General features: G+C 45.0%; 1 protein-coding gene across 1 annotated transcript in view; it reads left to right on the forward strand.

Moving 5' to 3' along the window:
• AQR (aquarius intron-binding spliceosomal factor) overlaps positions 1-9617 on the forward strand; it is a 127166-nt gene extending 117549 nt beyond the window's left edge. The window contains exon 35 of the mRNA XM_040411358.1: positions 8619-9617. Within this exon, the coding sequence (XP_040267292.1) occupies positions 8619-9128 (510 nt within the window). The 3' untranslated portion in view covers positions 9129-9617. The remainder of the gene's footprint in view (positions 1-8618) is intronic.
• The last annotated feature ends 15637 nt before the right edge of the window (positions 9618-25254 follow it).

Here is a 25254-nt window from a genome sequence, read left to right on the forward strand (position 1 = left end):
CGGTATAGTGCCATACAGTAAGGGGATGGCAGTGCTTACAAGCTGGGAATCTACAAGGAAATGGAGTGATACCATAGTGAATAGATAGGGAACAAATTACTATGGGTACGCAAGTGCAGACTCGAGCCAGCGGAGCAGTCATCCAGCGGCAGCTTCATGCTGAGCCAACCTACTCATGATGGAGACAAGATATTGGTGGGTGTTACAGCAACATGAGAATTTTGGGGTGGCTTTAATGCAGGAAGAAAATGATCGGTCTGAATGCAACACAACATGTGGGACATGAGGTATAGGAGTAATAGCGGTGCTGTTGACATATAGAAACATTGGATGTTGATGTGCTGGTTGGAAAATTTGAAGTCGTCTCTTAATGGGATTGTGCCATCTGGACATTTTACGGCATATCAACAAGATATTCCATACATGTCCAATAGGTGCAGGTACCAGCTCTGGGAGACACTCCTATCTCTAGAACAGGACCCCATCACATATGGAGAGCAGGCTGTGCATTTGCCACTCTTTTCATTCACTACTATGAGACTTAAAAAAAATAGTTGGGTGAGCACCTATCAGACATTTATGTTGTATGGATTTATCATAAGTGTTTAGATGGGAATACCCCCTTTAAGGACGACTGTCTAATGTGCTGTGGCGGCCAGGCACTGCCACCTGACAAATGATCTCCAGGGAAACTGCAAGGATTTTTTTCTAATTAAAAACATGTGCATGCTGGACCAAACTTGAGCAGTCGGGAAATATAGCGTTTGGCCAAATTTCAGCTGACCGCTCTTGGTGTGTGGGCACTAGTGATGAGCAAAGTTATGAAAAATTCTAATGAGATTTGACCAGGGAATATAAGCTTGTTAGAAAGTCAGGTGGTGCTAGCGAGGTAGTGTTCTTCCTTGGCATATTCATTTCCCATGGAGCATTGCCAGTAATGCTGCATTCACATCTCCGTCAGAAAATATCCTGCTTATGCCCGGACCAAAAACGCAGCATTCAGCGGTATTTATCCAGCCGAAACCTGGCATTTATGTTGAAAACGGCCGGATCACCACCGGACCTCATTACAATCAAAGAGTATCTGGCGGGGAACTGGAGAATGTGGCAATGCCGGATTTGGTGAACTCCGGAGATGTGAACGGGCCTAAGTCTCCATAATATGGAGTACTTCCAGTAAGTCTCCATACAGGACCACAATGTCTGTGCACCCGAAACTGAAATGTAAACCAGCCTTTTGACATAGATAATGGCAAACTTGTCGGGTGGCATTGGCCACTGCTCCCTCTTGTGCACTTTTTAGAATGATGGTGGACGCACTGTAGACACAAAGAGTCATAGTTTTGTGCAAAAGAGGTATTTTTCCCACTTTTGATGCCACTGTTCTGGCGCGGAAAAGCTGTGAGAAGGCCGTGGTGATATTGCAAGCGCCAGTGTCTTCTCAAACTGCTGATTGGCAGATCCCCACCAATCAGATAATGGGTCATCAATTAAAATATCTCCGTAGACCCCTTTAACCCCTTCCCGACATGTGACTTACTATTACGTCATGGAAGTCAGTGACTTCCCGCATTTTGACGTAATAGTACGTGATGGTGATCGGGCGGGCCCGATCACTGCAGGGGTCCGGCAGTCCCTGATAGCCGGGCCCCTGCTGTATCTGCCGGCATCGCTGTTTACAGCGATGCCGGCGGATTAACCCCTTCTAAGCCGCGGTCAGCGTTTACCGCTACATAGAAGGGGTTTGCGGCGGGTGAGGGAGCCCATTGAGTCCCCGCGTTGCTGTGGAGGGAACCCGATGGGTGACAAGGCAGCCCGATGCCGTGCAGAGGCTGCCCAATGCCTTGCACGGCATCAGACCTGCCTTCTACGGGTGCCCAGGAGATCCAGCCTCAGGCACGTCTCCTAGGCAACCAGTTATTGTATTACTCAGTGTAATACACTAACAGGCAATGCATTACAATACAGATGTATTGTAATACATTGCACAGGGGATCAGACCCCCAAAAGTTGAAGTCCCAGAGTGGGACAGAAATAAGGTTGGAAAAAAAAAAAAGTGATTTTATAAAAATAAAAAGAAAGTTTCAAGTTAAAAAGAAAAAAAAATGCCCCTTTCCCCAGATTTCATTATAAAAATAGAAAAACATACATTAGGTATCGCCGCGTCCGTAACGACCGGCTCTATAAATATATCACACAATCCACCCCGTCCGATAAACACCATAAAAAAATAAAAACGGTGTAAAAAAAGAAAATACATTTTTGTCACCTTACATCACATAAAGTGCAACACCAAGCGATCAAAAAGGTGTATGTCGAACAGAATGGTACCAATAAAACAGTCACCTCATCTCGCAAAAAATTAAACCCTACATAAGAAAATTGCTCAAAAAATAAAAAAGCTATAGCTCCCAGACTATGGAGACACTAAAACATATTTTTTTTTCTTTCAAATATGCTATTATTTTGTAAAACTTAAATAAATAAAAAGTATACATATTCGGTATCTCCGTGTCCATAACAACCAGCTCTTTAAAAATATCACATGACCTAACCCCTCAGGTGAACACCGTAAAAAAATAAAAACTGTCAAAAAAGCAATTTTTGTCACCTTACACTACAAAAAGTGCAACACCAAGCGATCAAAAAGGCGTATGTCCCCCAAAATGGTACCAATGAAACAGTCACCTTATGCCACAAAAAATGAGACCCTACCTAAGACAATCAGTCAAAAAATAAAAAAGCTATAGCTCCCAAATTTTGTAAATTTGGGATTTTTTCATAAATAAAGGTGAAATATATTGACTCAAATTTATGACTGTCATGAAGTTCAATGTGTCACGAGAAAACGATCTCAAAATGCCTTGGATAAGTAAAAGTGTTCCAAAGTTATTACCACATAACGTGACACATGTCAGATTTGCAAAAAATGACCTGGGCAGAAGGGCGAAAACTGGCCCGGAGTAGAAGGACATTAGTAAATGTACTTGGTGGAGTCAGTGATTATGAAGTAAAGAGTAGGGTACTTTTAGAAATCGAGGTCAAGAGAGAGTAGAAGAATTAGGCTTTGTTCACATCTCCGTTAGAAGATCTGGCAGGCTGTTCCGGCACAGAGCATCCTACCGGATCCTCTACTTCGTTGCCAGGTCCCCAGTGACTGCAGTGAGGTCTGGCGATGATCCGGCCAATTTCTGGCATAAATGCTGCGTTTTGGCCAGATAAAAAACGTTACATGCAATTAGGGTTGTTTCGGGTATAGAACTTTCGATACCCAATCGATACATTTAGCACGGTATCGATACCATACCGGGATTTGTCTTTTATCGATACTAGGCTGTGCTGCACAGCCCAGTATCAGAGAACATGGATCACGCTGCTCTCAGCAGCACGGGGAAGAAGAAAGCAGTCTATCCCTGCCCCCTGTGCTGCTGCTGCTGCCTCCAATGAGAGTGCAGAGGGCCGGAGGATGGGAGGGGCTGTGGCCACTGCGCCACCAATGATTTTAATACTGGGGAGGGGGGGGGGGGGGGTCGCACTGCGCTACCAATGATTTTAATACTGGGGAGGGTGCACTGTGCTACCAATGATTTTAATACTGGGGAGGGGGGGAGGGCGCACTGCGCCTCCAATGATAACTGGCATTTAATACATTACAAATGCACCCGGGGGCAGAAACACGCATCCGTTATGCCTCTAAACGCATTCCGTTATGCATTCCGTCCTAGAATTGCGTTATGGTCCGTGGTAACTGAATACATAACGCAATTCTGCTTTTACCACCAAACGAAGCGTGAACGCATTTCATAACATGAAATTCGCTCATCTGTAATTATGACAGCAGACAGAAAGCAGCAGGAGTTCCCTCCCTGTTCTTGGCCTTTCCCCAACAGTTCAGCACTAAATCTTTCCGCAGAATCTTGGAAGTCGTTACACAGCAGTCTCAATGTGCTGCGGGTGCACTAATCCTAATGACCACATGCAGATGAAAATGGAAAATGTCTGTCTTCCCAGGGAAAGCCAACCATATGGATTCAGATCAGCTTGTATACCGCAAGGATCTCTCCAGAGACTTAACCCTCTCCTGCCAAACATCGAAGTGCTGTTCTGTTGCACACTTACATAGATAGAGGGGTCCCTCCGCTGCATGCCACTAATTATTGAATCTCCCAAGATGTAGTAGAAATATAAAAACTTAAAGGGGTTGGCCACCATAAGTATAAAAAACAATAAAGTGCCCCAGACAATAACTAAAGCCAAGAGGAATTTGTATCATGACAGATATACTGTGTATATATAATTTTTCTACTGCATTCGGCATAGCATGCTCCCATTAATGAGAGGCTGTATGGGCGGAGCAGCTGCAAAGTCAAAGTAAAAATCCCAGCATGCATCACAGCAAAGCGTCTCCAGGGGAGCAGTCACATGACATCTCTGCCTACTTGTGATGCCATAGTGACAACAGCACATTAGGTGTCATCTCATCAGTGCTTTAGCATACCTCCCAACTTTAGAATAGAAGGAAGAGGGACACTACGTGCCCAAGGCTACTTTCACACTTGTGTTTTTTGCGGATCCGTAATGGATCTGCAAAAACGGTTCTGTTACCATAATATAACCGCATGCATCCGTCATAAACGGATCCATTTGTATTAGGTCTTCTATAACCATAACGGATCCATCTTGAACACCATTTAAAGTGAATGGGGGATGGATCCGTTTTCTATTGTGCCAGAGAAAACGGATCCGTCCCCATTGACTTACATTGTGTGCCAGGACGGATCCGTTTGGCTCAGTTTCATCAAGCGGACAGCGTTTTGGTGTCTGTCTCCAAAGCGGAATGGTGACTGATCGGAGGCAAACTGATGCGGATCTGAGTGGATCCTTTTCCATTCAGAATGCATTAGGGCAAAACTGATCCATTTTCGACATACCTCCCCCGTACCAGGACCACCACTGAAATCCGGGACTGTCCTGCCGGATACTGGAAGGAGGTATGGCTTTAGGCCTCATGCACATGACCATAGCCTGCCTGTGCCTGTATTGTGGCCAACGAACAGGGGGTCTGCAATATACAGGCACCAGCCGTGTGCGCACCGTATCAAGTGATGGGTCTGAAATCCGAAATATACGGTGTGGTCTGGAAGGGAAGCACAGATCGGAAACCTATAGAGTGCATCCATGGGTTTTCTGTCCATGCCTCCGCGCTGCGAAAAAGTACTGTCGGATGCAGATTGCAGACTTTAAATGAATGGGTTCATGTCTGCAGACAGTATCTATAATATATATATATTTATATGTACACATACTTAGGCTCCATTCACACATCCGCAATTCCATTCCGCATTTTGCGGAAAGGAGTTGCGGACCCATACATTTTTTCCGGGTCTGCAATTCCGATCCTGAAAAAAATTGAACATGTCCTATTCTTGTCCGCAATAGCGGACAAGAATAGGCATATTTTCTTAGTGCTGGCAATGTGCGGTCCGCAAAATGCGGACCGCGCATTGCCGCTGTCCATGTTTTGCGGATCCGTGGATTTGCAAAACACACACGGATGTGTGAATGGACCCTTAGACATAAATACATACACATATATATACACATATGGTCAGTGCCCATGCATTGCGGACCGCAATGTATATTCACATATAAATATATTAAGCACTCATTAGATGAAAATAGAAAAAAGATTATTCACCCATGTGGATGCGATGTTTCTATGTATGTGTATATATGTATGTGTATATATGTGTGTGTGTGTGTGTGTGTGTGTGTGTGTATATATATATAATTAATCCAAAAAGCAGGCAGCATTTCCAAGGTAAAGGTGTGTATGTATGTGTGTGTGTGTATATATATATATATATATATATATATATATACACACTCACCTAAAGAATTATTAGGAACACCTGTTCTATTTCTCATTAATGCAATTATCTAGTCAACCAATCACATGGCAGTTGCTTCAATGCATTTAGGGGTGTGGTCCTGGTCAAGACAATCTCCTGAACTCCAAACTGAATGTCAGAATGGGAAAGAAAGGTGATTTAAGCAATTTTGAGCGTGGCATGATTGTTGGTGCCAGACGGGCCGGTCTGAGTATTTCACAATCTGCTCAGTTACTGGGATTTTCACGCACAACCATTTCAAGGGTTTACAAAGAATGGTGTGAAAAGGGAAAAACATCCAGTATGCGGCAGTCCTGTGGGCAAAAATGCCTTGTGGATGCTAGAGGTCAGAGGAGAATGGGCCGACTGATTCAAGCTGATAGAAGAGCAACGTTGACTGAAATAACCACTCGTTACAACCGAGGTGTGCAGCAAAGCATTTGTGAAGCCACAACATGCACAACCTTGAGGTGGATGGGCTACAACAGCAGAAGACCCCACCGGGTACCACTCATCTCCACTACAAATAGGAAAAAGAGGCTACAATTTGCACGAGCTCACCAAAATTGGACTGTTGAAGACTGGAAAAATGTTGCCTGGTCTGATGAGTCTCGATTTCTGTTGAGACATTCAAATGGTAGAGTCCGAATTTGGCGTAAACAGAATGAGAACATGTATCCATCATGCCTTGTGTTACCACTGTGCAGGCTGGTGGTGGTGGTGTAATGGTGTGGGGGATGTTTTCTGGGCACACTTTAGGCCCCTTAGTGCCAATTGGGCATCGTTTAAATGCCACGGGCTACCTGAGCATTGTTTCTGACCATGTCCATCCCTTCATGACCACCATGTACCCATCCTCTGATGGCTACTTCCAGCAGGATAATGCACCATGTCACAAAGCTCGAATCATTTAAAATTGGTTTCTTGAACATGACAATGAGTTCACTGTACTAAAATGGCCCCCACAGTCACCAGATCTCAACCCAATAGAGCAGGCATGCTCAACCTGTGGCCCTCCAGCTGTTGCAAAACTACAACTCCCAGGATGCCCGAACAGCCTACAGCTATCAGCCTACAGCAAGGCATTGTGGGAGTTGTAGTTTTACAACAGCTGGAGGGCCGCAGGTTGAGCATGCCTGCAATAGAGCATCTTTGGGATGTGGTGGAACGGGAGCTTCGTGCCCTGGATGTGTGTCCCTCAAATCTCCATCAACTGCAAGATGCTATCCTATCAATATGGGCCAACATTTCTAAAGAATGCTATCAGCACCTTGTGGAATCAATGTCATGTAGAATTAAGGCAGTTCTGAAGGCAAATGAGAAATAGAACAGGTGTTCCTAATAATTCTTTAGGCGAGTGTATGTATGTATGTGTATATATATATATATATATCTATCTATCTAGATGTCCTGCTTTCCCTGTTGGTTGCAGGGGGCGTGGCCTAACGGAACCGGGGGTGTGGCTTAGCGGGTCGGCTGTGTGGTGATAGTGCAGGGGGGGATGGGGATTGACGAAGTAGCTTCTGCAGTAGAGACTCTGCAGGTTTTTCTCACAGCCAGCTGCTGACAGGAATCGGCTGTTTGTAGAGAGGGAACAAGCAGCTGATTCCTGTCACAGTTGGAGCGGGCAGCAGGGAGCCGACCACAGACAGGAGCAGACTGCACATGCGCATGGACGAGCTTCCTCTCAAGCTCCTCCGTGTCGCGTGCAGCCATGGACGAACTCAGCTGCAAGGTAGAGCAGGACTAAGGGGGCGTGGCTTATAACTGAGAGAGAAGCAGGCAGGTGTGTTTAATGAAGTCTATTAGGGACTTCACTTTTTCCCTGCCTGCCACACTGTAGTGGAGAGTATTTAAAGAGTGGCCAACCCCTTTAACTTTTTTTGTCATATCCCATAAAACAACTATAATATATTGTCCCACCTAAAACTGTATGTAGGTAGGATGATATTTTATAGTTGCTTTATGGTTTGTTTCTAATATTTCCACCCCTTTCTAGGAGATTTTTCTTTTTTCCACAGGCAACTTTACAGAAAAGGCTCACTGATGTGTGTAAAATATCATCAGTGGGGGGAGGGGGTGGGGGTGTCTGTGCCCCACCACTTAGTAAGTAACAAAAAGCAGGCAGGGTGCTGAACCTCCTTAAAGAGACCAGTCCTGTATGAAGACTTACTGGAAGTCCTCCATAGTATGAAGACTTATTGGCAATGCTCCATGGGAAACGAATATATACAAAGAGGTATCTCCCAAGAAAGAGAACCATCTAACTAGCGCCTCTCATAGGGAGCCACTTCCAAGGGTGCCATTTTAGTATAGATATGCTGTTGCACCTCAGTTTATAGCATTTCAGAAATGTAATGAGAAATCAGATGACCCTTTTTAAAATGTTTTAATTATACTTCATACATAAATGACTATGTAATAGTGTTTGTCCAAAATTCCATATTCTGCATATTTCTCTGGAGCATCTTTTCTTAGACTTTGCTCTGTGCCATTCCTCTGTTATTTCATCTCAAAATGTATACAGGAATTGACTAGTCCTACCATCCCATTGACAGTGGGGTGTGCCCCTACAATCTGACTGTGACCCCAAACTAGTAACACCAAGTTGTCAATGTATTCTCCCATTTCTTGCCGAAAACATGATCCGCAATGGTTATTTTAGTCTGTTTGTTATCAGGTCCTCTAACACAGTCACTAATGATATGTCTGTATGCATCTCTACAGGGCCTGTTGCCTCCACCATCCGGCAGAACAGAAAAGGATGTTACTCCTTCTCAAGAGGAAGAGATGGAGGTGGAAGAGACTGTACCTCAACAAAATGAAGAAAAGCCCAAAACCTCAGATGCAGAGTCCAAAGAAAGAGCAACAGCAGAGCCTTCAGAGGGTGAGGAGGAGAAGAAAACGACACCACTTTCGGCAAAGGAAGACAAGCAGGAGAATACAAGTCCTGAGAAGATTAGTCAGGTAGCTTCAGAGGAAGCACGAGGAGAGGAACTAGTGACGCCTAGTAATCCACCAGAAGTGCCTGATGAAATGTCAGAGACGGGGGTAGAGGACAGCGAGCCTGGACCACAGATGGATACGGATTCAACAGGAACCAAAGATGAGGCAGAGAACATAGGATATGGCAATAGCCAGCCAGCAGAGGATGGGACAGAACATCAAAAGATGCCTGATCATCCTGGAAGGGATAGTGACAGTGAATACAGCGAAGACGAGGGGACACAGGACTAGATTATCCGTGGGTGCATCTGGTTATCACCTGAGAAATCCATACAGCCTTGGCGGTGTAATATATATATATATATATATATTGTAAGCTGGGGGAGTCTCTGATTCTTTGTCCCCATTTATAGTCCTAATGCTCAGAAGCTTTGTAACAATTATTGGCCAGGACTGAAGACAGAGCTTAATTATCTGCCCGTGGAAGATGCAGACTGATCCGGTTTACATCTCCTCGTAGAAGCGGCCTCACGTCTATAAGAAGTCTGCCGCTGATCTGTATAAGCTCTGCCATTGTTTAAGGGAAAAATCTAATGAGGTTTGATGTACAAGATAAGAGGATGCTTTCCAGTATGCTATACTAAGGGAAGGTTAATATGTGTATGGACCAGATGGGGTGGATGATCACTATTCACAGTGAATTTCTTGTGGTCCACCCAAATTGTAGACTGTATTTTATTTTTATTTTTTGTGTGTGCAAACTTGGCAGTAAAGTTTATTTTGTACATAACTGTATTCCTGACTACTTTTTCATTCTGCTGTATCCTGCAGTGCGAGCTGAGCAAAGTGATGTATAGTTTTGTGTAAGTAAATCGACTATAATCTGTAATGTATTGCTTGAAATTCCTGATATTTCTGGGCTTAGAAGTCAAGCGAAACGTGCTCTGTGTAGGAGCTGCACACTGCTCCTCTGAAGGTAACGCACAGCATCGTAATGATTTGTGACCGTAGGTCTAATGGACTGTGGTCACTGCATTATGTGAGTAAAGTCCAGTAGATCCGCAGTGAGATGGAAATTTACTGTATCAAATCATTACAGGAGAAGGGTTCAGTCCCAGAAATACAGCTCCCACATACAGCGTGTTTCCCAAACTGAATACACTCATGTGAAACTGGACCTACCGCTGCTATGACCCACAACCTCCAGAAGCACGAGGACGGGAAGGAGAGCAGGGTGGCCATGTCAGCCAAACAACATGGTACGATCACCATTGAAAAACTAAGGAAAGTATTGATTGGGGTTGAAGTGTATACAAATACCCCTGCTCCTTAATCGCAGGCCGCAGCAGATACAGAGGAGACTGCGTATAAGGAGCTTTTAGGTGGCCAGTGGCAGGTTCCTAACACGGCCTGTAGGACCAGAGCAGGAAGCGCTGCAAACACCATCTTGGCTACTGGGCAAGTGCAGAGTCTACTCCTTAAGGAATGATAGTGGGGCATCGCACAGTTAAGGACGTATTTTGCAGCAGTCACCCAATGTAATCTTCCTCTAACCACTTATGGGCAACCTCAAAGAGGATATGCTACTATTAAGACATGATATGCAGAAAGTGAATGAATGAATTTGAGGTGGAGGAAAGGGTTGGAGAAAGAGGATCAGCTACCCCTGTCATCTTAAAAGAGCAATCAGTAACATTTCCCTGCAAGATAGATGATGTTAAAAAAACAGGCTCTGCAAGAACAATATCAGACATAAAGGGGTTCCTGCTCATTTTATGGACATGACAGAAAAGTCTCAGGACTGTTGATTGGGCACCCATTCAAGTCAATGGGTCCCCAAACGGCGGGCACACGGGCAGTACCTGTGCATTGCGGACCTCTACTTGCGGTCCACAGCATGGGGTACACGTGCTAATGTGCATCAGCCCTAATTCTGAGCATGGGGTTGGAGACTAGCTGGTTTCTTGACTGCCCATAGAAAACACATAGGAAAACAGGAGATTCTACTTCCTAAGGGCCCATGCACCCGACTGTATGTGAGTGGGCCATTGATAGTGTGCACAGGAGCTCCCGTGTCTCGGAGGGCATACAGTGGTGTGCATGGGCCCTAACGCTATAGCACAACTTCAGAAGTAATGGAGGACGTTATACTGCAGAACTGAGCAGTTTGCATGTAAATCCAACAGTTAGGGTTCACATCTGCAGCGGAGGTTGGCCAGATTCTGACCAAAAAAGGATGAAGTACCGCTGGACACAGTGGTATTTTGTCTAGCAGAATGCTACCATCCATACCGGAAAGCCAACTGACCCCATTGTAGTCAGTGCTATCTGATGGTGGTGTTGTCCTGCATATCACAGATATGGGGAGTCTGGTATTTTGTTGCTATCCTGGACCAGAACACAGGAATTGCAGCGCATGTGACTGTAGCCTAACTTAGACAGTAAATTGCTAAAATATAAAATGTAGGACAGGGTTGGGGCAGCATACACCCTTGGTGTGTTTGTATGTGGTATGACTATGGTGAAGCACAGGGATCAGCACCCTTTGGCACTCCAGCTGTGGTGAAACTACTTCTCCCAGCATGTGCACTTGCTTGGCTGTTCTGAGAACCCCCATAGAAGTGAATGGAACATGCTGGGAGTTGTAGTTTCACCCCGACCCCTGGTGAAGCAGCATTGGCAGACTTTCTGTTGTACAGGCTGCTTTCCCATGGCGGCTGTATATAATCTGTGACCACGTTTTCCAGCCCGACGGCAGCCCATGTGAGCCGAACATAAAACCGCTGTCAGGCCAGTAAATACGACCGGGTTTCACGAACCATACACAGCTGTGTGAAAGCAGCCTGTCAGCCTAACGGATGGGTAGGGCAGTGTACATGTTTTCCTCAGTACATGTATTGGGATTAGACCCATTTCAAAGAGTGTCTAATAAAGGTTATATATTTCTTGTTAATGTCATTGGGGGACACAGCACCATGGGTATACGCCCAGATACCACTAGGAGGCGACACTAGATATGAAAAAGGTTGGCTCCGCCCAGGTGGGCTATACCCTCTCCACAGACATTGGGCTAATCAGTTTTAGTCTAGTGTCCGTAGGAGGCAGACACGGCCTGCTCTTCTGCAGGTCTTGCTGCTACTTTTTTTTGCTTTTTTCTTTATTTTTTCATTTGTTCTATTTACTTTACAGGTGCAGGTTTTATCCTGCAGCAGGGGGTCTTCATCGTGGAATTCCACTTTAGTAGCACTCCCTGCGGGCGCGTACCTGGCCGGTCACCCAGTCCCCCATTACTGCAAGTTTACCAAAGGGGTGACCCTGCGGGCGCCCCAGGACGCCAAATTGTGAGTATGCTCCCTACCCTAGTTAGGGACTTCTACCCTCCCATCCATCCATACTTCATCGGGGTCCCCTCCCCCCTGGCAGTTCTTCCCTTCCTCCGTCTCCTAATTACTCTAGTCCCCGGCTTGTGCCTGGACTAGGCCACGCCAGTTCCTGCCTTTTTCCTGGCATCCAGGATCTCTGTGTGGCTCGTTTTCTCTCTATATGGTGGTCGCTATGACCCCCTTCCCTCACCCCTCAGGGTATTCCTTCCTCCCCAGGTCCCGCGGTGTCCGCCTGCTTAGGGTGCTTAATTTTTGGCTGCATCTGTGTTCCGATTTTTTTTTTTTTTTTTCCCTGCCATCCAGATCTCTGCACAGATTTTCCAGTGGGAGGACGAGATGTCCTTCTTCCCAGGGGGTGCTTTCCCCATCTTCATAGTGCCCCCTGCCCTCATGTATCATCATTGGTGGGGCGTATTATCTTGGGCTCCTGTTCGGTGGTTCATGTTGTCACAGGTCCCCTTGTCCTCCATCCCTCCCCCTGGGTTGCATCTGCTCCTGCGGTGGCTGGGGATTGCTATGCTATCGGCCATTACTGGCTGGCCTACATGCGGTGACTGGATCCTGGGCTCAGTCGGGTTACCCTAAACTTTGTTCGGGGGTCACCTTCTCCCCACGTGGGTCCCTCACCTCCACTGTAGCCTGCGCCCATTCGCAGCTATGATGATATTATGGCGCTCTTCCCTGCCCTCATGCAGCAGCATCGGCCCCCCGGGAGTCCTTTGCTTCCTGCCTCTGTCCATATCAGGGGGCAGAGTCCAATAGCGGCCTAGGGTCTCTCCTCATAGGCCCCGCTCATCCCCTGCATCCTGGTTTCCTCCCAGGACAGGACTAGCACTGAGAGAAACGCCTCAGGTTTCCTTTGCCTCATCTGGGTAGTCCTCTGCACCGATTCTGACTAGGAACAGAGCATCAGGCGGTCTTCCACCATACAGAATCTCTCTGTGTGGTCAAAGACAAATGTCCACTGATACCTCTCCTCTCCAGGGTTGGTATCCCCTTTAGTGGATTTTCAGATGGCACTCCCCTGGTTGCACAGGTAATTATCCACACAGGTAAGGGTACTTTCACACTTGCGGCAGAGGAATCCAGCAGGCAGTTCAGTCGCCGAAACTGCCTGCCAGATCCAGCAAAACGTATGCCAACTGATTGCATTTTAAGACTGATCAGGATCCTGATCCGTCTTACAAATGCATTGCAAAAACGGATCCGTCTGTCCGTTTGTCATACGGACAAATGTATCAGTTTCGATTTTTTTATTTTTTATTTTTTCCTTCGGTCTGCGGAAGGCCGGATCCAGCATTCTGGCAAGTGTTCAGTTTTTTTGGGCCGGAGATAAAACCGTAGCATGCTGCGGTATTATCTCCATCCTGGTCAGTCAAAATGACTGAACTTTAGACATCCTGGTGCATCCTGAACGGATTGCTCTCCATTCAGAATGCATGGGGATGTACCTGATCAGTTCTTTTCCGGTATAGAGCCCCTAGGACGGAACTCAATGCCGGAAAAGCAAAACGCAAGTGTGAAAGTACCCTAAGTCAGCTTTTCGCCTCTCCATTAGGTGGTGCTTTACCCGCGACCGTGTTTAGCACACCTTTGTGGTGTCCCAGGTACGTACGCCTTCCCCTTCATAAGGGGGTACTTGTACCACTGCCAAACGCTGTATCCGGCAGACTTTCCTGGTTCCAATGTATCTCCTTTTCTGCTGGAGTAATTTCACTATTCAACACTCCTTCCTAGTAGGAGAGTGTTCCAGCCCACTATATTACTTCTCCAGATGCTGTAGCCAATACACCATCCAGGTGCTAGTGTGCACCACACAACCATATTACTCCCTTATTAAGCGGAGTACCTGTACCATCTTCAGATGCTATAGCCATTTCACCTGTCTGGTTCTAATGTGCCCCATGCACCATATTACTCCATTATTAGGTGGAGTACCTGTACATCTCCAGAGGCTGTAGCCATTATACCTGTCTGGTTTTAGTCTGCACTACACAGCCATATTACTCCTTTATTAGGTAGAGTACCTATAACATCTCCAAATGCTGTAGCCATTACACCTGTCTGGTTCTAGTGTGCATCACGCAGTCATATTACTCCTTTATCAAGCGGAGTACCTATACCATTTCCAGATGCTGAAGCCATGTCTTCACTCTCATTATAGTGTGCACCATGCAGCCAGATTACGCCTATTCTCAGGAGGAGTATTTGTAGTATCTCCAAGTGCTGTGCCCTATTGGTACTATCTGTGGCCCATACGGCTCCTGCATTGCCCTTTCCTGGCAATGATGTGTGCTAGGCAATTATGTGGCCCCTCTTCATGCGGAGTGATGGTACCATCCCCAGACACTGTATTCATCACTCTTTTCTGGTTCTAGTATGCATCTGGCACCCCATTACCATCGTCCTCGGCGGTGTACTTGTACTATCTCAAGGCGCTGTATCCAACAAACCATCTTGGTTGTAGTATGTACCTGGTAACCATCTGTTCCCCCCCTTCTTGGGTGGAGTAGAGTTGCGATTGTTAGATCCAGTATATGGCTGGCCTGTTCAGATCTCACACCCGGTGCAGTACCTCCTGAACCAGACCCTCTGAGTGCACCAAGTCTTCTCATTACTCCTGTACTAGGCATGATTTTTACTTTATTGCTTGATGCACTACTTAACAGGACAGCACCAGACAACCACACTCCCTCCGCCATGGCTATCATGCTAGGTTTGTTCTTTGTGAACCCTATAAAGTACTACTGTATTCCGCACAGCCGCGTTACCCCATTTCATGGATGGAGTACTTGCGATGTTGTTACTGCCTCTCTGCTTTGTTTTCACAGAGTTACATGGCCCAGTCCTGGCAGAGTACCTGGATCTCCACTGAATGCTCTATCCTGCAAGGGATACGCAGCATTGTGAGCACCAGTCGCCACTGCAGTTTTCGGGTCATCGCTGGATGTCCTCTCTGATATGGCTGTGACAGGACTAGCGAGTGCTACACACCTACTTGGTGGGTGGAATTTTCAGCTGCTCGTTCTGCTATCTGACATGGTCCCGTAGTTCTTCCATGGTCCAGGCGTTCTTGGTACTCCCTTATGTTCTCTGATTAGTTGTGCTACATGACAGAAGTGCCGTTCACTTAGGCCTTTGCCGATGTCTGCACCTGTCAGTTTCTTCCCCCTTCCTTGGTGGTTTCATTGTGCTCTGCTGGTAGCTGGTTTCTACATGTCAGTGTAGTCTCTCCTGACATTCCCTGGCGAATTCCGCATCCTTTTCTGACATATGGATGTCTGGCGATTCTTTTACAAAATCCAGGGTGCTGTACTTGCCCCTTCCGGGGCAGTGTTATACGGTATGCTAGTTACTACACTTAGGATGGTTGGTTAACCATGGCTGATGTTTTTTTTTCCCCTATGGTTGCTACATTTTATTTTTCATTTGATAATCTGGCTATTATTGTACTCATGTGTTCCAGTTCTGTTGACACTACTTGAGACTCTGACTGGGTAATCCTGCTTGGAGTCCCTTCCCCAATGATTCTTAGGCCATCTAGCTGTCCGTTTCCTCTTGGGAAGATACTCATGGCATATCTGACCGCACATGCTCTGTATGACAGCTGCTTCTTTGGCCCTGGTTTGGTTCTTTTCCCTCCTGGGTCCCCATAGGCTTGTTTCCCTCTTGAGATTCTAACCTATTTTCCTGTCTCCCCAGGTTCGGGTCCTGGTATCTGGGAGTTTGTTGCTCCAGTTTGTAATTTATATTGATATTGGCCACTTCTCAAATCGAGGGAAAGCTCTATCCCAGAACTGTTCCTCCTTAGGCTGTTTTGAGTTCTCTCTCTTCTACTCCAGTATCTCTCAGATGAGTGTGACTCCACTTGTATTACTGGTTCCGTTTTTCCTGAGACTTCATGTGGCCAGTGATTTCTCTGGTCTTACATTTTACAGTGATATTTTGTTCCAGTTTTTCTGAGGCTCGATTCTCGCCTTCTTTGTGTGGGAACCATGTCTTTACGTTCCCTTCTGCCCCAGAGGTTGGCTGCTTTATCTGGCAGGATGGGGTTTCCACCTTCTCATAGGGTGTTTCTCTTTTCCTTACCTGCCTTGCAGTCAGGGCCGTCTTTAATATTGATTGGACCCTGGGAAAAAATTTACTTGGGCCCCCTGGATCCCGCCTTCCCACACCTTAGCATGCAAGCACGCCCTCCACCACAACACACACACAAAAATTCCACACATCTGGTAGAGTACAGTGAATGACTGTAAATACTTCCAGTTCTGAAGACTCCAGCGGCTCAGCGTCAGTGCTCTGGGCATCTGGGCTCAGGCTGGAAGTGGGCACCGCTCTGCAGGAAGGAGACCAGGGCTTGGCTCACCCTAGTGTTACAGTGCACCCCACAGTATGCAGTATAGCACCCCACACTATACAGTACCCCACAGTATATAGTAGAGCAGTATAGCAGCCCACAGTATACAGCACCCCACAGTATACAACACCCCAAACTATACATGATACAGCCCCCCCACACTATACAGTACAGCAGTATAGCACTCCACACTATACCGAACCCACAGTATAGAGACCCCCACAGTATACAGTACAGCAGTATAGCCCCCCCACACTATACAGGCCCCCCCACACTATACAGCCCCCCCACACTATACAGCCCCCCCACACTATACAGCCCCCCCACACTATACAGCCCCCCCCCCACAGTATACAGGCCCCCACACGGTATACAGCCCCCCACAGTATACAGGCCCCCACACAGTATACAGGCCCCCACACAGTATACAGGCCCCCACACAGTATACAGCCCACCACACAGTATACGTCCCACCACACAGTATACAGTCCCACCACACAGTATACAGTCCCACCACACAGTATACAGACCCCCACAGTATACAGCCCACCACACAGTATACAGCCCCCACACAGTATACAGCCCCCACACAGTATACAGCCCCCACACAGTATACAGCCCCCCCCACAGTATACAGCCCCCCCCCACAGTATACAGCCCACCACACAGTATACAGCCCCACACAGTATACAGTCCCACACACAGTATACAGCACCCCACACAGTATACAGCCCACCACTATACAGTAGTTTACAGTCTATTAACATAACAGCCCCTGTCACCTTTTTCTGATGTAATCTTCACACAAAAAAGCTCCACAGTTAAATCCTGATAGGACCTGTGATGACTCATAGCCATGTGACCAGTAATTGCTAGGTTACTGGTCACATGGTGATGATGTCATAAAGGTCCTTGATCACAACCTTAACACAGTACGATCATGATGCCTGGACTCAGGGTCGGCAGGCATGGCAGCACCCCCTGTGTAGCTGACAGCCTGACACCCGGGGCAGTAGCTAGCAGGGCTCAAGAGGCAGCTGCCTTGGGCCCCCCAGGAGCAACTGGGCCCGGGGCAGCTGCCCCTTTTGCCCCTTGGTAAAGACGGCCCTGCTTGCAGTGGAAGTTGGCTTGCTCCTTTCCCATAGTGAATCTTTGCTATTCTTTCTCTCAATCGTTCAGCCTCCAGTGCTTCCTTGTTTCCTCTCTACCCTGGCCTTCACATGGTGTTTTCCACGGACAGGCCATGTTTTTGGTTTGAGACAATTTGGAGTTTTTTCCTTGCCGGGTCCTCTTACTGGTCAGGTTCCTTTGCTTCCAGGCCTTATGGAATCGCTTTTCTTTTGCCGAGGGTTGGTCTACAGGGTCTTCCTTTAGTTTGTCTCCAGGAAGTTTTTTTTCCTTGGTTCAGGAATGCTCCTGTCCTTTTCCCAGGCATTTTCTCTCTTGCCAGGTTCCCTCATGGTCTAGTTCTTCTTGTTGGGTCTGTCGTCTTATAGTTCCTCCTCCTGGAGCATCCTTCTATATGCAGAGCACTAGGACATTAGCAACAGACGCCTTCCGGTTGTGCTTCTCTCCTGTTTCTTCAGGGGGAGCCCTGGTTCCTCCAGATCCTTCCTCTGGCTCTCTAGTGCACACTTGTTCAACTCTCTTGCGCAGGACATCTAGCCCTGCTTCCTATCCTCTAGATTCTTTATTTTTTTTCCACCTTGGGTGGAGCTGGGTGTTTCCCTTTGTTCCTTTCTTGCATATGGCCTTTTTTCCCAGGCACTTGTCCTTGGGATCCTGGCGTTCTCCCACTATTTTTTTTCTTTGGACTCTTCCTGAAACTGGAGCCTCTCGGCTCACTTCCTTAATTTTCTATCTACCATATCATGCTATGGCCTCTCCTGGTCCTGTTGGGTCACATGGTTCTCCTGCACCTGTGCGCCCAACTTTTTGCATGAGATTTCCTTCCCACCCTCGGGGACTGCTTTGTGACGTCCCATGGTGCTGTGTCCCCCAATGACATTAACAAAGTTGGATTTTTGTACTTACCGTAAAATCCCTTTCTCGTTCAATTTATTGGGGGACACAGATCCCACTCTTTGTTTTCATTTCTCTTTGTCACCGGGCTGCTGTTCTTCTTTCCTTCCCCGTTCTAGGACATGTTGGTTCTTTGCTTTTGTTTCTCTCTCCTACTGCTATTGGTACAAACTGATTAGCCTAGTGTCTGTGGAGAGGGTATAGCCAACCTTTTTCATATCTAGTGTCGCCTCCTAGTGGTAGCTGGGCGCATACCCATGGTGCTGTGTCCCCCAATGAATTGAACTAGATAGGGATTTTACGGTAAGTACAAAAATCAAATTTTTATTCCATGTATCTTGGCTAAAATTGTGATTACATTTGTCTGTGGTATAAAATTATACAATGTGTGAATCTGCCTTTAAAAGAAACCTTCAGCTCTTTTTATGGCTCTTTATAACTGACTATGTTAAATATGTGCACCTTTTTACATACATTGCTACTATACCGCAAATAAGCTTAACAAATGACGACCCCCCTCCAGAGTTTTTATCCAGGAGCCTCCGCTAATGTTAATCCTGCCCTGGGTAGACCCCATTTGCGGAAAATATGTAGCCTACAGGTGAAACTTGAAAAATTAGAATATCGTGCAAAGTTCATTTATTTCAGTAATGCAACTTAAGAGGTGAAACTAATATGAGATATATTCGAGCCTTTATTTGTTATAATTTGAATGATTATGGCTTACAGCTTATGAAACCCCAAAGTCACAATTTTGAGGTACCCTTTGCTCAGGGGGTATGGAATAATTAGCTGACTAGAGTGTGACACTTTGAGCAAAGAATATTGAACCTCTTCACAATATTCTTATTTTAACCACCTCAGCCCCTATAGCCTAAACACCCTTAAACCAGGCCACTTTTTACACTTCTGACCTACCCTACTTTCACCGTTTATTGCTCGGTCATGCAACTTACCACCCAAATGAATTTTACCTCCTTTTCTTCTCACTAATAGAGCTTTCATTTGGTGGTATTTCATTGCTGCTGACATTTTTACTTTTTTTGTTATTAATCGAAATTTAACGATTTTTTTGCAAAAAAATGCCATTTTTCACTTTCAGTTGTAAAATTTTGCAAAAAAAACAACATCCATATATAAATTTTTCTCTAACTTTATTGTTCTACATGTCTTTGATAAAAAAAAAATGTTTGGGTAAAAAAAAAAAATGGTTTGGGTAAAAGTTATAGCGTTTGCAAACTATGGTACAAAAATGTGAATTTCCGCTTTTTGAAGCAGCTCTGACTTTCTGAGCACCTGTCATGTTTCCTGAGGTTCTACAATGCCCAGACAGTACAAACACCCCACAAATGACCCCATTTCGGAAAGTAGACACCCTAAGGTATTCGCTGATGGGCATAGTGAGTTCATAGAACTTTTTATTTTTTGTCACAAGTTAGTGGAAAATGATGATTTTTTTTTTTTTTTCTTACAAAGTCTCATATTCCACTAACTTGTGACAAAAAATAAAAACTTCTATGAACTCACTATGCCCATCAGGGAATACCTTGGGGTGTCTTCTTTCCAAAATGGGGTCACTTGTGGGGTAGTTATACTGCCCTGGCATTCTAGGGGCCCAAATGTGTGGTAAGTAGTTTGAAATCAAAATGTGTAAAAAATGACCGGTGAAATCCGAAAGGTGCTCTTTGGAATGTGGGCCCCTTTGCCCACCTAGGCTGCAAAAAAGTGCCACACAAGTGGTATCGCCGTACTCAGGAGAAGTTGGGGAATGTGTTTTGGGGTGTCATTTTACATATACCCATGCTGGGTGAGATAAATATCTTGGTCAAATGCCAACTTTGTATAAAAAAAATGGGAAAAGTTGTCTTTTGCCAAGATATTTCTCTCACCCAGCATGGGTATATGTAAAATGACACCCCAAAACACATTCCCCAACTTCTCATGAGTACGAAGATACCACATGTGTGACACTTTTTTGCAGCCTAGGTGGGCAAAGGGGCCCATATTCCAAAGAGCACCTTTCGGATTTCACCGGTCATTTTTTACACATTTTGATTTTAAACTTCTTACCACACATTTGGGCCCCTAGAATGCCAGGGCAGTATAACTACCCCACAAGTGACCCCATTTTGGAAAGAAGACACCCCAAGGTATTTCGTGATGGGCATAGTGAGTTCATGGAAGTTTTTATTTTTTGTCACAAGTTAGTGGAATATGAGACTTTTTAAGGGAAAAAAAAAATCATCATTTTCCGCTAACTTGTGACAAAAAATATAAAATTCTAGGAACTCGCCATGCCCCTCACGGAATACCTTGGGGTGTCTTCTTCCGAAAATGGGGTCACTTGTGGGGTAGTTGTACTGCCCTGGCATTTTCCAGGGGCCCTAATGTGTGGTAAGTAGGTAAATGACCTGTGAAATCCTAAAGGTGCTCTTTGGAATGTGGGCCCCTTTGCCCACCTAGGCTGCAAAAAAGTGTCACACATGTGGTATCGCCGTATTCAGGAGAAGTTGGGCAATGTGTTTTGGGGTGTATTTTTACATATACTCCTGCTGGGTGAGAGATATATCTCGGCAAAAGACAACTTTTCCCATTTTTTATACAAAGTTGGCATTTGACCAAGATATTTATCTCACCCAGCATGGGTATATGTAAAATGACACCCCAAAACACATTGCCCAACTTCTACTGAGTACGGCGATACCACATGTGTGACACTTTTTTGCAGCCTAGATGCACAAAGGGGCCCACATTCATTTTATGAGGGCATTTTTAGACATTTGGATCCCAGACTTCTTCTCACGCTTTAGGGCCCCTAGAATGCCAGGGCAGTATAAATACCCCACATGTGACCCCATTTTGGAAAGAAGACACCCCAAGGTATTCAATGAGGGGCATGGCGAGTTCATAGAATTTTTTTTTTTTTGGCACAAGTTAGCGGAAATTGATATTTATTTATTTTTCTCACAAAGTCTCCCTTTCCGCTAACTTGGGACAAAAATTTCAATCTTTCATGGACTCAATATGCCCCTCACGGAATACCTTGGGGTGTCTTCTTTCCGAAATGGGGTCACATGTGAGGTATTTATACTGCCCTGGCATTCTAGGGGCCCTAAAGCGTGAGAAGAAGTCTGGAATATAAATGTCTAAAAAATTTTACGCATTTGGATTCCGTGAGGGGTATGGTGAGTTCATGTGAGATTTTTTTTTTTGACACAAGTTAGTGGGATATGAGACTTTGTAAGAAAAAAATAAATAATTTCCGCTAACTTGGGCTAAAAAAATGTATGAATGGAGCCTTACAGGGGGGTGATCAATGACAGGGGGGTGATCAATGACAGGGGGGTGATCAGGGAGTCTATATGGGGTGATCACCCCCCTGTCATTGATCACCCCCCTATAAGGCTCCATTCAGATATCCGTATGTGTTTTGCGGATCCGATCCATGTATCAGTGGATCCGTAAAAATCATACGGACATCTGAATGCAGCCTGACAGGGGGGTGATCAGGGAGTCTATATGGGGTGATCACCCCCCTGTCATTGATCACCCCCCTATAAGGCTCCATTCAGATGTCCGTATGTGTTTTGTGGATCCGATCCATGTATCAGTGGATCCGTAAAAATCATACGGACATCTGAATGCAGCCTTACAGGGGGGTGATCAATGACAGGGGGGTGATCAGGGAGTCTATATGGGGTGATCACCTCCGTCATTGATCACTCCCCTGTAAGGCTCCATTCAGACGTCCGTATTTGTTTTGCGGATCCGATCCATCTATCAGTGGATCCGTAAAATTCATACGGACCTCTGAATGGAGCCTTACAGGGGGTTATCAATGACAGGGGGTGATCAATGACAGGGGGGTGATCAGGGAGTCTATATGGGGTGATCAGGGGTGAATAAGGGGTTAATAAGTGACGGGGGGGGGGTGTAGTGTAGTGGTGGTTGGTGCTACTTTACTGAGCTACCTGTGTCCTCTGGTGGTCGATCCAAACAAAAGGGACCACCAGAGGACCAGGTAGCAGGTATATTAGACGCTGTTATCATAACAGCGTCTAATATACCTGTTAGGGGTTTAAAAAATCACATCTCCAGCCTGCCAGCGAACGATCGCCGCTGGCAGGCTGGAGATCCACTCTCTTACCTTCCGTTCCTGTGAGCGCGCGCGCCTGTGTGCGCGCGTTCACAGGAAATCTCGCGTCTCGCGAGATGACGCACGGATGCGTCCAGGAGGAATGAATCAACCACCTTCCGGACGCATCCGTGCGTTAGGCGGTCGGGAGGTGGTTAAGTTGCATTACTGAAATAAATGAACTTTTGCACGATATTCAAATTTTTCGCGTTTCTCCTGTATATGTACCATTCAGTTGACCCCTTATTGATTTATAGGGTTGGTTTAAGCTGTGCTATATATCACACTATATTGGGATGACTACAAGAGCTTTGAAGGTACGATTACTGGAACATGCTAATAAAATTCAAGCTGCTTCAGGGGTTCCTGAGAAAGATCTGGTTGGGTTACAATCGGTACCATGGCATTTTCGTAAGTATCATGCCTGTGACCCGAGAGGTCTAAAAGTGAAAGGCATAGATAGGATTAGATTAGGTTCCAGAGGTGGAGATATCAAACAGGCCTTACTGCGTAGAAAAACAAAATTGATAGTAGTATTGGATACAATGTTTCCCTGTGCTCTGAATGAATCAAATCGCTTTAAATCCTTTTTGTAAATTCACGCGATTTCTAATTTCAGGGTATATATTTCTTTGTTTTCAATTATTGTTTGTTTATTTTTTGAGGTTTTATTATTTTCTTTATCTGCTGGGAAAGAGCGAAGATATTTGTAAATGAAGAGAGGAAAAAGAAGATTAAGCATATAAAAGAATAATAATTAAAATAAGAAAGAAGAACAAAGAAAAGGAGACGAGAGTTATTCCTTAAGGGTCTTCCTTGGGACTGTTTATGTACAGTCCATTATGATTTATATTATTGGGTTTACTAGTGGATTTATTGTTTTTGATGGGTTTCACCCACCAGGCGCCACCTTTTTGTGGCTTCCGGTGGGTGAGACCACATTCTTTTCATGGGGTACTTTTTTAAAAAAAAAATTTTTTTGGGGGGGGGGGTACACTTACGCTAACCCTTTTTTACTTATTAATTGGTGTTAATAGTATAACCCTAGAGATTATTGATTGCACTATCGTCACTTTATACCAAAAAATTATCTAGCATATACATAATTCTTTCTTAGAAAAAAGTAGAATTGCTTTCACAATATAGGGGCATATTGACTGCACTGTAGTCACTTTATTATTGCTTGCACTATATATATATATATATATATATATATATATATATTATTTTTTTTTATATAGGAAAGAATTATGCACATCTTATTGATTTTATGCAAATTTTGTTTGCTTTATCATCAATTATGGCGTTGTTTGTTGTGGGATTTGTAGTTTGTAATCATGTGATCAGTAGATCTGCTGGGCCATTTATTTATAGATACAAAATAGGTTACACAAAGGAATGCGTAAAGCAACAACGTGGCAAAAAAAGCCCCTCAGCAAAGAGAGCTAACTCAGAAATAACTAGAAAAACCTATAAACGAGCACTAAGAGTTGATAAGCTATAAAAATATTATTTATTGAAGTACATGATTAAAACATACAATGAGAGATGACAAACAAATCCATAATTGAAAAAAAAGTGCGGTACAATCCTGGGAGAGTATATAGAATACAAAGGTATGATAAAACAAGTGACCTAACAATGGAGCCTACAGACAAGATACTACTGCATAAAAATGTGTGTACATATAGATGTCTTAATCAATGAGAGTAAAAGGTGCCGTCAATTGTAAAGTGCAAGTGCAAACTGCGGTAATAGGCAGTAAAAAACGTATTCAAAAGACACCACTTTTGTTGAGCATGTCGGGTAAGCAAAACAGGTCTCATATTGTAATTTTAAGGTAATGAATCCACAGGAAGACCGCACACCCCAACGCACGTTACCCGGCATACACCACTTTTGTTGAGCCTTTTGAATACGTTTTTACCATGCTTTTTTGCCACTTGGTTGTGGCTTGCACATGCACTTTATTATGGTATCTGCTGCATTTAATTAAACAGATGTCCATTTAATCAATGATCTATGTACTTGTAGAGCTGCTATTTTTTACTGCCTATTACCGCAGTTTGCACTTGCACTTTATAATTGACGGCACCTTTTACTCTCATTGATTAAGACATCTATATGTACACACATTTTTATGCAGTAGTATCTTGTCTGTAGGCTCCATTGTTAGGTCACTTGTTTTATCATACCTTTGTATTCTATATACTCTCCCAGGATTGTACCGCACTTTTTTCAATTTTGGATTTGTTTGTCATCTCTCATTGTATGTTTTAATCATGTACTTCAATAAATAATATTTTTATAGCTTATCAACTCTCAGTGCTCGTTTTTTGGACCATTTATAGGTTTGATTTATCTGGTTTCCTTGATGTTCTGTCCCCTTTTAGATATATCGCCTGCGATCCGACGCATGCGCTGTCCGGCTCCATCCCGACGTGCTCCCGTATGTCGCCATCACGTGCGCAGTGTTGCGGAAGGGACGCACTGAGGGATCGAGTCGGCCATCATGGCGGT

This window comes from Bufo bufo, chromosome 11, assembly GCF_905171765.1.
Source record: "Bufo bufo chromosome 11, aBufBuf1.1, whole genome shotgun sequence".
Taxonomy (NCBI): Eukaryota; Metazoa; Chordata; class Amphibia; order Anura; family Bufonidae; genus Bufo; species Bufo bufo.